Source organism: Salvelinus alpinus, chromosome 7 (assembly GCF_045679555.1).
Source record: "Salvelinus alpinus chromosome 7, SLU_Salpinus.1, whole genome shotgun sequence".
NCBI classification, from domain to species: Eukaryota; Metazoa; Chordata; class Actinopteri; order Salmoniformes; family Salmonidae; genus Salvelinus; species Salvelinus alpinus.
In genome coordinates, this window is record NC_092092.1 from 85,075,415 (window position 1) to 85,089,261 (window position 13,847).

At 40.6% G+C, this 13,847-nt stretch overlaps 1 protein-coding gene across 1 annotated transcript in view; it reads right to left on the reverse strand.

The window, feature by feature from the left end:
- Positions 1–13,847, reverse strand: part of LOC139581794 (netrin receptor UNC5A-like) — a 643,974-nt gene that overhangs the window by 160,319 nt on the left and 469,808 nt on the right. Inside the window, exon 7 of the mRNA XM_071411970.1 lies at positions 12,276–12,440. Within this exon, the coding sequence (XP_071268071.1) occupies positions 12,276–12,440 (165 nt within the window). The remainder of the gene's footprint in view (positions 1–12,275; positions 12,441–13,847) is intronic.

The following is a 13,847-nucleotide window of genomic DNA, read 5'->3' on the forward strand; positions in this document are numbered from 1 at the left end:
GTGTTGGCTCTAGGATCATTTACCACTTTAACTAAGACTGTCTCTGTGTTGGCTCTAGGATCATTTACCACTTTAACTAAGGCTGTCTCTGTGTTGGCTCTAGGATCATTTACCACTTTAACTAAGACTGTCTCTGTGTTGGCTCTAGGATCATTTACCACTTTAACTAAGACTGTCTCTGTGTTGGCTCTAGGATCATTTACCACTTTAACTAAGACTGTCTCTGTGTTGGCTCTAGGATCATTTACCACTTTAACTAAGACTGTCTCTGTGTTGGCTCTAGGATCATTTACCACTAAGGCTGTCTCTGTGTTGGCTCTAGGATCATTTACCACTTTAACTAAGACTGTCTCTGTGTCGGCTCTAGGATCATTTACCACTTTAACTAAGGCTGTCTCTGTGTTGGCTCTAGGATCATTTACCTCTTTAACTAAGAATGTCTCTCTGCTGTGGTGGGCATGAAAACCAGATCGTTTTTTCTCCAAAGTACAGTTGGTACATAAAAAATAATTTAGCTGTTTGAACACCAATACATGCAGAATTTTGCTTAAGAATGGAAGGTTGGAGATTGGCCCGAAAATAGCTAAGAGCTGAATAATCTAGATGACTTTTCTTCAGATGAAGTTTCATCACAGAAGTTTTAGTGCCGTGGGGAAAGGGAATGGGAACAGGGAATGATTAACAATAGCTTGTTCTTCTTCAGGTGTGCAATTAAAAACTGTTTTTGAAGAAGGTGGTGGATAGGATCGAGAAGGCAGGTAGAAGGCTGAAATTGTGATGTCACTTTCCTGAGAATGTCTGTGGCAACCAGGGAAAATAACTCCATAGCGCCTTTGCGTGATAGGCTAGGGTACATATCATCACACTTCTCATCCGGTCTTGGTTGACTGATACCCAGCCTATTTTGGTTCTTATCTTATCTCTGAAAAATGCCGCAAACTCATCACATTTAGATGTGGAGCAAAGTTCACATAGGTTTGAGGGGGGTAGGACTTTTCAGGCCGTCAACGGTCGAGAAGAGCACTCTCAAATTATTTGGATAAATTGTGATGAAGTTAGACAATTAGCCCGTCTGGCTTTTCTAATGACCTTGTTATATATACTAGTTGTCAAGGACACTGGACAATAGTTCAGATAAATCAGTAAATGAAGTGGGGCAGGGTTATGGTCAGAACTCGTGGCTGACATTTAAACCGTATAGCATGATACTCAAAAGACCCAAAGTTGCCAAACAAAATGTCCTTACAATTTAAGAGCTTTAGTAAAAATAGAGACTTTCCCCCCCACCCTTTCTTCCTTTTCCGAGATGGGACTCTACCTACATGTGTATTTATTCTACTGTTTTAACCAAACAAATGTAATAAAAAAAAAATATGAAAAGCTGTAGTCTCAGGGGGGAGGGGCTTCAATAAGAGCGGCACAACAGTCTGAAGACAGCCATGTTTCAGTGAGAAACATGCAATCAACTTTGTGCACAGTAATGAGGTCATTCAGTAATGAGGTCATTCAGTAATGAGGTCATTCAGTAATGAGGTCATTCAGTAATGAGGTCATTCAGTAATGAGGTCATTCAGTAATGAGGTCATTCAGGAGAAAGGTTTTACTTGTGATTGCTCTAAATTTTAAAAGCCCCATATTCAATGAGTGTGGGCCACTCTGTCCCTGGGTCATCTGCATCGAGGTAACCAATGGAATAACAACCAATTGATTGACGTTAACCACATGTTCCGTCTCCAATCTATCAGAATGGTAGATGACAGTTTGTATAAACTCACTAGAAGGCGGAGTTAAAGGAACATACATTGGTTATTGTGAGTAACCTGTAGTACCATTTTTCTACAGGAGTTGATATGGTTTCCAAGTTCTCTGTTTGTTATTCTGACAGGGAGGACTGGAGCACAACCAGACCCTGTCTGTCAGTCTCTAAAACAGTTTGATGTTGATGGGACTGGAGCACTACCAGACCCTGTCAGTCAGTCTCTAAAACAGTTTGATGTTGTTGGGACTGGAGCAGTACCAGACCCTGTCTGTCAGTCTCTAAAACAGTTTGATGTTGATGGGACTGGAGCCCTACCAGACCCTGTCTGTCAGTCTCTAAAACAGTTTGATGTTGATGGGACTGGAGCACTACCGGACCCTGTCTGTCAGTCTCTAAAACAGTTTGATGTTGCTGGGACGGGAGCACTACCAGACCCTGTCTGTCAGTCTCTAAAACAGTTTGATGTTGCTGGGACAGGAGCACTACCAGAACCTGTCTGTCAGTCTCTAAAACAATTTGATATTGCTGGGACGGGAGCACTACCAGCCCCAGGAGGGAGTTGATATCGTGGAGATGGGCTCCTGGGTAACAGTGGACTTTGGTGGGTCCACAGATCGTAGGCAGGCCAAAATATCTTACCATCGAGCTGCCCACAATGATGATGGTGGTAGTGATGGAATCCGATGGGGAAGCGACTTGCTGAACTGCGGTGGCCGTGAGGGAGGGTGCCACTGGGTGGCGGCCGGCTGATTGTATACACCCAGGATCCCTGCTGACTCCCGGGGCTGGTAGGTCCGTCTCAAGCGGGGAAAGGGATTTGATAGCTGGATTGGATCTTCTTGGCTAGATGAAGGGTGGCCAGACTTCCACCCCAATCTCCTATGCCTTGCGAGCCTCCAGTCTCCTATGGGCAGCAGAGTTGACCTTAACATCTGTCAGTTGGATTGGGACAGATCAACGCCACCCAACTCATCGACAGCTTTGCTATAGGAGGCATTTATAACTGAGATTCAGTTGCCTGGGTTACATGAAGGTCGGTGTACTCAGAAAGCAGGATATTATTTTCTCTGAGCCGAGCTAACAGCCAGAGGATCTGTTCCCAATACGATGCTGGATGGTGGTGCATTTAGGGCAGGCAAACCCCTGTTCATTTCCCAGTTACATTGTATCTTTATCTTGTGATTGTCTGGAAATCATCTCACAACTGATTAATCAGACTATGATTAATATGGTTGATATTAACTCACTGGCCCCGTGTTGCTACAGTTTAACTCTGTGTTAACGACCAATATCAGCATCAGACAGATACATTCTATTATTGTTCCCCTTTATGATGTCATAACAGGATGCTATCTCCCATGGTGTCTCAGATGGCACCCCATTCCCATGGCCTGTGGTCAGAGGTGTCTCAGGTGAAACCCCATTCCCATGGCCTGTGGTCAGAGGTGTCTCAGGTGAAACCCCATTCCCATGGCCTGTGGTCAGAGGTATATCAGATGGCACCCCATTCCCATGGCCTGTGGTCAGAGGTATATCAGATGGCACCCCATTACCATGGCCTGTGGTCAGAGGTACACAGTAAAACAACTCCTATGGAGTGAAATGTAACACTATTTGGAAGTTGATATGGTCCGACCGCCATTTTGTGGTCCGACCGCCAAATTTAAACTCCAATTGCCATTTTACTCTTTTCAGAGTTTTTTTTTTTTCATCAACACCCTTGCCATTGTACACTTTTCTGTGTTGTTTTGAATTAACAAAACAACTATAGCATAGTACATTTCTCTTTCAGTTGACTTCCTTTGAGTTACAAGGGTGGAGAGACTTATTTAAATTATTTTTAGAAAGTGTCACATTATGATGGTTTGCAATGTGATATCCAATGTCTGTTGGAAGTCAGCTTGCAGGAAGATATCCAACACTTTTACATCAGTCACAACTTGAATTTAGAATGCCTGTCAGTGTAGAGAGGAAAAGCCAGCACATGAAGCCTACCAACACCATGTAAACTGGAACAACTATCTCACTAACGGTTGCTATAAATCCAACCACTTACAGATTGTATTTGTTTTTAAAACAAAAGTATGTTTCTTATATTTGCGGAGCGTAAGATCCGAAACAATCAATGTACATGGGGAAAATACAGATATTGAAACAAACAATTTTAACAATGAACCTGCAACAGAGCATCCTGGGAAATATGACAATGAGACCCATCCCACATCTGTGGATAACTCCATGGATGTAACTCCCTGTCACTGGTTACTCTTAATGGAGTTAAAAGTACTCTGTCCAAATCAACTCCAGTTATCAGCACTAACGCCATTTAACATATCACTCTGTTAAATGTGGTAAGATAACTCCCAGTAAAGTCAATTTAACCCAAAATGTTTTAACACTGTGCTTGAAGCTATCCTTGATTTACGGTGTAGTGAACTACCTATTTGTTATTTGTTATTCAGACTTGAATGTTTATAATAACAGCGTTATGTTCAGTAGTTCCAAAATATCTGGTGATTTTGCAGAGAGCCACATCAATTTACAGAAATACTCATAATAAACATTGCTAAATGATACAACTGTTATGCATGGAATTTTAGATCCACTTCTCCTTAATGCAACCGCTGTGTCAGATTTCAACAAAACTTTACGGAAAAAGCAAACCATGCAATAGTCTGAGTACAGCGCTCAGAGCCCAAACAACCCAAACAGATATCCGCCATGTTGTGTAGTCAACAGAAGTCAGAAATAGCATGATAAATATTCACTTACCTTTGATGATCTTCATCAGAATGCACTCCCAGGAATCCCAGTTCCACAATAAATGTTTGTATTGTTCAATAATGGCCATCATTTATGTCCAAATACCTCCTTTTTGTTAGCGCGTTTAGCACAGTAATCAAAATTCATGAGGCGCGATCACTATGTGCAGACGAAAAGTCAAAAAGTTCCGTTACAGTTGGTAGAAACATGTCAAACAATGTATAGAATCAATCTTTAGGATGTTTTTAACATGAATCTTCAATAATGTTCCAACCGGAGAATTCCTTTGTCTTCAGAAATGCAATGGAACGCAAGTTAACTTCTTGCAACTATAGGGGGTGCTGTTCCGCATTAGCATTTTTTGGTCTCCAAATTAAACTGCCTCGTGCTCAATTCTTGATCGTACAATATGCATATTATTGTTATTATTGGATAGAAAACACTTTCTAGTTTCTATAGCCGTTGGAATTTTGTCTCTGAGTGGTACAGAACTACTTCTACATCACTTTTCCTGACAGGGAGTCAGATTTCAGAAATTTTTACCCCTGATCTGGGATCGGTTTTAAGGTGCCAGTAGATGCTATAGAGAAACCGACACTGCCTACGTCTTCCTCTGGGTGTCAGTACGTCATCACGTTTTGAATGGATTCGATTGCGCAATCAGAGCCACTATAAAACACGAAAACGTAGAAGTACCGCTCTCTTCCTGCATGCGTCATGCGCAAAATGGACATCAGACCTGCCTCCTTCCAAATCGTTGTTTAGAGAGTGATATTTCTCCGGTCATGTTTTTAGTCGTTATAGTTGTTAAAAACATCATAATGTAGTTAATTTGAACCGTTTTATAGCAATTTATATCCGTTTAGTGCGATTTTGAGGAATTTCTTTGTCATGCACTCTGAAACTTTGGACACGTTTCGGGGTCCCGTTCGATCGTTAGTGGATATTTCGAAGGACAGAGGACATCTATCGACCAAAAGAAGATTCGACCCAAGAAAGGATTCTTTGCCCAAGATTCTGATGGAAGAACAGCTCACAGTAAGAACAATTTATGATGATAAATCGTGTTTCTGTCGATAAATGTTAAACGTTTATGTCGCCATCTTGTTTGCTATAGCTTCGCTTGGCGCAACCTGTATTGAAAAGTAAGGATAATTTAAAAAATGTAAATCAGCGATTGCATTAAGAACTAATTTGTCTTTCGATTCCTGTCAACCCTGTATTTTTTAGTCAAGTATATGATTAGCTTTCAATTAAACTAGATCACTCTGAAAGATGACGTCAGACATTTTGAGGCTTGATTTCCTAGTATTTTCATTGTGTAACCACGGTTTTGTATGGCTAAATATGCACATTTTCGAACAAACTGTATATGTATGTTGTAAAATGATGTTACAGGAGTGTCATCGGAAGAATTCTGAGAAGGTTAGTGAAAAAATTAATATATTTTGGCGGTGATTACGTTATAGCGCTCTTTGGCTGGAATCGATGCTCTGGTAACGTTTTCACATGTGGTATGCTAACTTATCGATTTATTGTGTTTTCGCTGTAAAACGCTTAGAAAATCTGAAAAATTGTCTGGAATCACAAGATCTGGGTCTTTCCATTGCTATGCTTTGTCTATTCTTATGAAATGTTTTATTAAGAGTAAATTGGTCATACACGTTGCTCTCTATAGTAATTCTAGTCGTCTTGTGATGGTCGGTGCAATTGTAAACTGTGATTTCTACCTGAAATATGCACTTTTTTCTAACAAAACCTATCCTATACCATAAATATGTTATCAGACTGTCATCTGAAGAGGTTTTTTCTTGGTTAGTGGCTATCAATATCTTAGTTTAGCCGAATTGGTGATAGCACCTGAAGTAGTAAGAAACTGATGGAGTTAGAAAAGTGGTGTATTTTGCTAACGTGTTTAGCTAATAGATTTACATATTTTGTCTTCCCTGTAAAACATTTTAAAAATCTGAAATGGTGGCTTTATTCACAAGATCTGTATCTTTCATCTGGTGTCTTGGACTTGTGATTTAATGATATTTAGATGCTACTATCTACTTGTGAAGCTATGCTAGCTATGCTAATCAGTGTGTGGGGGGGTGGGGGGTGATCCCGGACCCGGGGTAGAGGCTCGTTAGAGGTTAACTATCACGTGAACGCACATGGTCGGCTCTCTGGCAGACCTCGAACTCATTCCCCTCTCATTCCTCCCCCCTTCACAGTAGAAGCATCAAACAAGGTTCTAAAGACTGTTGACATCTAGTGGAAGCCCTAGGAAGTGCAACATGACCCCATAGACACTTTGTATCCGATAGGCAAAGAGTTGAAAAACTACAAACCTCAGATTTCCCACTTCCTGCTTGGATATTTTCTCAGGTTTTTCAAAAACATTTAGAAACTTCCGAGTGTGTTCTACCCAAATCTACTAATTATATGCATATTCTAGCTTTTATGGCTGAGTAGCAGGCAGTTTAATTTGGGCACTTTTCATCCAAAATTCCCAATGCTGCCCCCTACCCTAGAGAAGATAACAGTCCCTGCTTTGATCTGCAGTAAACACTGGGGTTCTATAACAGTCCCTGCTTTGATCTGCAGTAAACACTGGGGTTCTATAACAGTCCCTGCTTTGATCTGCAGTAAACAATGTGGTTCTATAACAGTCCCTGCTTTGATCTGCAGTTAACACTGTGGTTCTATAACAGTCCCTGCTTTGATCTGCAGTAAACACTGTGGTTCTATAACAGTCCCTGATGTGATCTGCAGTAAACACTGGGGTTCTGTAACAGTCCCTGCTTTGATCTGCAGTAAACACTGTGGTTCTATAACAGTCCCTGCTTTGATCTGCAGTAAACACTGGGGTTCTATAACAGTCCCTGTTTTGATCTGCAGTAAACACTGGGGTTCTATAACAGTCCCTGCTTTGATCTGCAGTAAACACTGGGGTTCTATAACAGTCCCTGTTTTGATCTGCAGTAAACACTGGGGTTCTATAACAGTCCCTGATGTGATCTGCAGTAAACACTGGGGTTCTATAACAGTCCCTGCTTTGATCTGCAGTAAACACTGGGGTTCTATAACAGTCCCTGATGTGATCTGCAGTAAACACTGGGGTTCTATAACAGTCCCTGCTTTGATCTGCAGTAAACACTGGAGTTCTATAACAGTCCCTGCTTTGATCTGCAGTAAACACTGGGGTTCTATAACAGTCCCTGTTTTGATCTGCAGTAAACACTGGGGTTCTATAACAGTCCCTGCTTTGATCTGCAGTAAACACTGGGGTTCTATAACAGTCCCTGCTTTGATCTGCAGTAAACACTGGGGTTCTATAACAGTCCCTGATTTGATCTGCAGTAAACACTGGGGTTCTATAACAGTCCCTGCTTTGATCTGCAGTAAACACTGGGGTTATATAACAGTCCCTGCTTTGATCTGCAGTAAACACTGGGGTTCTATAACAGTCCCTGCTTTGATCTGCAGTAAACACTGGGGTTCTATAACAGTCCCTGCTTTGATCTGCAGTAAACACTGGGGTTCTATAACAGTCCCTGCTTTGATCTGCAGTAAACACTGGGGTTCTATAACAGTCTCTGATGTGATCTGCAGTAAACACTGGGGTTCTATAACAGTCCCTGATGTGATCTGCAGTAAACACTGGTGTTCTATAACAGTCCCTGATTTGATCTGTAGTAAACACTGGTGTTCTATAACAGTCCCTGCTTTGATCTGCAGTTAACACTGTGGTTCTATAACAGTCCCTGCTTTGATCTGCAGTAAACACTGGGGTTCTATCCCACAGCCCATGGCCGACTGTGTGCAGCCCTTGACTACAAGCCACTGATGCAGATCTTTGGAAAATCTACATTTTAAAAAGTCTAATAAATCCATACAATGTAGCCGACACCTTCACAATAAATCCATTATTTATTATATTATATTATTTATTATAGACAGGTCTAAAGAAACATGATATTAAGAAAATGTAGTCCATTTCAGAAGAACAGAATAGCATAGTCTGAGTTGTCTTTATGTTAGGTCCTGATCTGGCTATGCCATATGGCTGTGGGCTACACTAGTTCAGTTAGCAGACAAGATTTGCTTAGAATGTCGTGGCATTATTTTATATTATTTTATTATATGAAGAATACAATTGAACAAAGCTAAATAAAATAGACACAATATTTTTTTACAAACGATTTGAGGAAGTGTGCAGCTATGTTGAGAGATTAACAATGAAATACAGTTGAAGTCGGAAGTTTACATAAACCTTAGCCAAATATATTTAAACTCAGTTTTTCACAATTCCTGACATTTAATCGTAGTAAAAATTCCTTGTCTTAGGTCAGTTAGGATCACCACTTTATTTTAAGAATGTGAAATGTCAGAATAATAGTAGAGAGAATTATTTATTTCATCATTTATTTATTTCATCACATTCACAGTGGGTCAGAAGTTTACATACACTCAATTAGTATTTGGTAGCATTGCCTTTGAATGGTTTAACTTGGGTCAAACGTTTCGGGTAGCCTTCCACAAGTGTCCCACAATAAGTTGGGTGAATTTTGGCCCATTCCTCCTGACAGAGCTGGTGTAACTGAGTCAGGTTCGTAGGCGTCCTTGCTCAAACACGCTTTTTCAGTTCTGCCCACAAATGTTCTATAGGATTGAGGTCAGAGCTTTGTGATGGCCACTCCAATACCTTGACTTTGTTGTCCTTAAGCCATTTTGCTACAACTTTGGGATTATGCTTGGGGTCATTGTCCATTTGTAAGACCCATTTGCGACCAAGCTTCAACTTCCTGACTGATGTCTTGAGATGTTGCTTCAATATATCCACATAATTTTCCCCCCTCATGATGCCATCTATTTTGTGAAGTGCACCAGTCCCTCCTGCAGCAAAGCACCCCCACAACATGATGCTGCCACCCCCATGCTTCACGGTTGGGATGATGTTCTTCGGCTTGCAAGCCTCCCCCTTTTTCCCCTAAACATAACGATAGTCATTACGGCCAAACAGTTCTATTTTTATTTCATCAGACCAAAGGACATTTCTCCAAGTACGATCTCCAAGAACGATCTTTGTCCCCATGTGCAGTTGCAAACCGTAGTCTGGCTTTTTTATGGCGGTTTTGGAGCAGTGGCTTCTTCCTTGCTGAGCGGCCTTTCAGGTTATGTCGATATAGGACTCGTTTTACTGTGGATACAGATACTTTTGTACCTGTTTCCTCCAGCATCTTCACAAGGTCCTTTGCTGTTGTTCTGGGATTGATTTGCACTTTTTTTTTTTTGTGCAAATTTGTAGAGTGGTTGAAAAACGAGTTTTAATGACTCCAACCTAAGTGTATGTAAACTTCCGACTTCAACTGTAGGTACTCCTATAAGCTTAATTTAGAGTTATTTATGTGACTTAGGCCAACATTTGTAGAACAACTATGTTTTGATTTTGAATACATTCTAAGGATGCATGATGAGACGAATGATGATTTGAAAAAAGACTCATGAAAAGCATAAGCCCTGCTTTGTTTTTTTTTTGCACAGGCTGCACACACTTCATCAGTCTCTCATTCACACAGGCTGCACACACTTCATCAGTCTCTCATTCACACAGGCTGCACACACTTCATCAGTCTCTCATTCACACAGGCTGCACACACTTCATCAGTCTCTCATTCACACAGGCTGCACACACTTCATCAGTCTCTCATTCACACAGGCTGCACACACTTCATCAGTCTCTCATTCACACAGGCTGCACACACTTCATCAGTCTCTCATTCACACAGGCTGCACACACTTCATCAGTCTCTCATTCACACAGGCTGCACACACTTCATCAGTCTCTCATTCACACAGGCTGCACACACTTCATCAGTCTCTCATTCACACAGGCTGCACACACTTCATCAGTCTCTCATTCACACAGGCTGCACACACTTCATCAGTCTCTCATTCACACAGGCTGCACACACTTCATCAGTCTCTCATTCACACAGGCTGCACACACTTCATCAGTCTCTCATTCACACAGGCTGCACACACTTCATCAGTCTCTCATTCACACAGGCTGCACACACTTCATCAGTCTCTCATTCACACAGGCTGCACACACTTCATCAGTCTCTCATTCACACAGGCTGCACACACTTCATCAGTCTCTCATTCACACAGGCTGCACACACTTCATCAGTCTCTCATTCACACAGGCTGCACACACTTCATCAGTCTCTCATTCACACAGGCTGCACACACTTCATCAGTCTCTCATTCACACAGGCTGCACACACTTCATCAGTCTCTCATTCACACAGGCTGCACACACTTCATCAGTCTCTCATTCACACAGGCTGCACACACTTCATCAGTCTCTCATTCACACAGGCTGCACACACTTCATCAGTCTCTCATACACTTCATCAGTCTCTCATTCACACAGGCTGCACACACTTCATCAGTCTCTCATTCACACAGGCTGCACACACTTCATCAGTCTCTCATTCACAATTTGACAAGTACTTGATAATGCCTCCCATTTCCCGTCCAGCATCCCCTTTGTGGCCAAAATGCCCCCTAAAAAAATCAGGGCCTTTTGCAGCCAGTGGGCGTTGTGACCTTGGACTGAATATAATACTAATTATCTTCTTCCTGGCTACGTGAAGCACCTCTCATCACATATCTCTCTCAGCTATCTCAATTCTTATTAGCCAATGCCCTTCACATGATCAGGTCCCTCTCACAGGCTACACGTGAAGACAGACACGTGGAGGATGCAACTGCACGCGTCCTTATCCAATTCCGAGGTGCATATTGAAGATATTGGAAGAACTGTCCACATTTACTTTTCGTCAGCCAACAAAATGAGTAGGCCTAACGAACAGCAAAAGCACTAGCCTATGTCAATCTACTATCCCCCATAGTACAAAAGTCGACCTATTCTATTCTGTGCGAGAAATAAATATGCCAAACATAGTCTGGGACAGTTGTGGGATGCGATATATCCGTAAAATTATTACAACTACTAGCATCAAAAAACCTGTTTTACACAATGTGGCTGACACAACAGATCAGAACGTTTAGCTTAAAATGTTGGTAAACTATTAGGCTATTTCTTCACAAATATAAGCTCAGCAATGCGGACACTGTAGTAGCACACATGGCAGTAGGCTACAATCAATTAGCGGGAAAACACCATTGTCAAAAGTGACTGCAAATGCGATTATGCATGTGATGCTTTCATTATAAAGGTGCATTTTTATGGTGAAAATGATCTTCCCCAAACTTGAAACTCACACGCTGCTTATGTATGCCAGTTAGGCTCTACACCCATTGTAAAGCGGCTTAATGTGCTTAATTTTAAGAACTAAACGATCACATGGAATTTGACTGCTATCATGACTCATGACTGCCGGTGTGGTGGTAACACGCTCCCCGTAACCCTCGTTATTACTAAACATTACATTACAGGATTTAAATGTAATTAACGACTCAGGGAGCACACACACATACATACACACACACACACACACACACACACACACACACACACACACACACACACACACACACACACACACACACACACACACACACACACACACACACACACACACACACACACACACACACGCACACACCGAGAAAGAGACATCTACTGGCAACATTAAAATAAATGTGTATATTGATGTAGGGTGAAGAGTTGAAAAACAGTGTAAGTTAGAGATTTTGAGTGTGTTTATATGCAGGAAATATGTTTAATACTCACTCTGTAGACACTCTTGGCTGGTACAGTTGAGTGATTGGAGGTCGATGCCCTGGCAGTCTTTGCCCCCGGTGCCAGGCGAGGGCTGGGTACACTCTCTACTGCGCCACATGGAACAGTCCACTCCGCACTCAGACCAATTAGACCAATCACTCCAACCTCCATCTACTGAACACAGGGACAGGCACAGGGTCAGAGAGAGAGAGATACCACACACACACACAGAGACCAGAGTCAGAGAGACACAGACAAGAATCAGAGAGACACAGACCAGAATCAGAGAGACACAGACCAGAATCAGAGAGACACAGACCAGAATCAGAGAGACACAGACCAGAATCAGAGAGACATAGACCAGAATCAGAGAGACATAGACCAGAATCAGAGAGACACAGACCAGAATCAGAGAGACACAGACCAGAGTCAGAGAGACACAGAACAGAATCAGAGAGACACAGACCAGAGTCAGAGAGACACAGACCAGAATCAGAGAGACACAGACCAGAGTCAGAGAGACACAGACCAGGTATATCATATTAGGTATCTACTCTTAGGTATCTACTCTTAGGTATATACTATTAGGTATATCATATTAGGTATATCATATTAGGTATATCATATTAGGTATATCATTTTAGGTATATCATATTAGGTATATAATATTAGGTATATCATATTAGGTATATCATATTAGGTATATCATATTAGGTATATCATTTTAGGTATATCATATTAGGTATATAATATTAGGTATATCATATTAGGTATATCATTTTATGTATATCATTTTATGTATATCATATTAGCTTTCTACTATTAGGTTTATACTATTAGGTATATCATATTAGGTATATCATATTAGGTATATCATTTTAGGTATATCATATTAGGTATATAATATTAGGTACATAATATTAGGTATATCATATTAGGTATATCATATTAGGTACATAATATTAGGTACATAATATTAATAATATTAGGTATATCATATTAGGTATATCATATTAGGTATATCATATTAGGTATATCATATTAGGTATATCATATTAGGTATATCATTTTAGGTATATCATATTAGGTATATACTATTAGGTATATACTATTAGGTATATACTATCAGGTTTATTATATTAGGAATATAATATTAATTATATTAGGTATATCATATTAGGAATATAATATTAATTATATTAGGTATATCATATTAGGAATATAATATTAATTATATTAGGTATATCATATAAGGTATATACTATTATATATGTAATATTAATAATTGTAAGTAAATACTATTATGTTGATAATATTAGGTATATACTATGAAGTAGTCACCTAGAATACATTTTAATTAACAGGTGTGCCTTGTTAAAAGTTAATTTGTGGAATTTCTTTGCTTCTTAGTGCATTTGAGCTAATCAGTTGTGTTGTGACAAGGTAGGGGTGGTATACAGAAGAGAGCCCTATTTGGTCAAATACAGAATTCCCTCCCCCATATGCCCCCCTAGGCACAACTACGACAACATTACCAACAAAAACGGGTCACAACTCCTGCTGTTCTGTGGCACGCTGGGT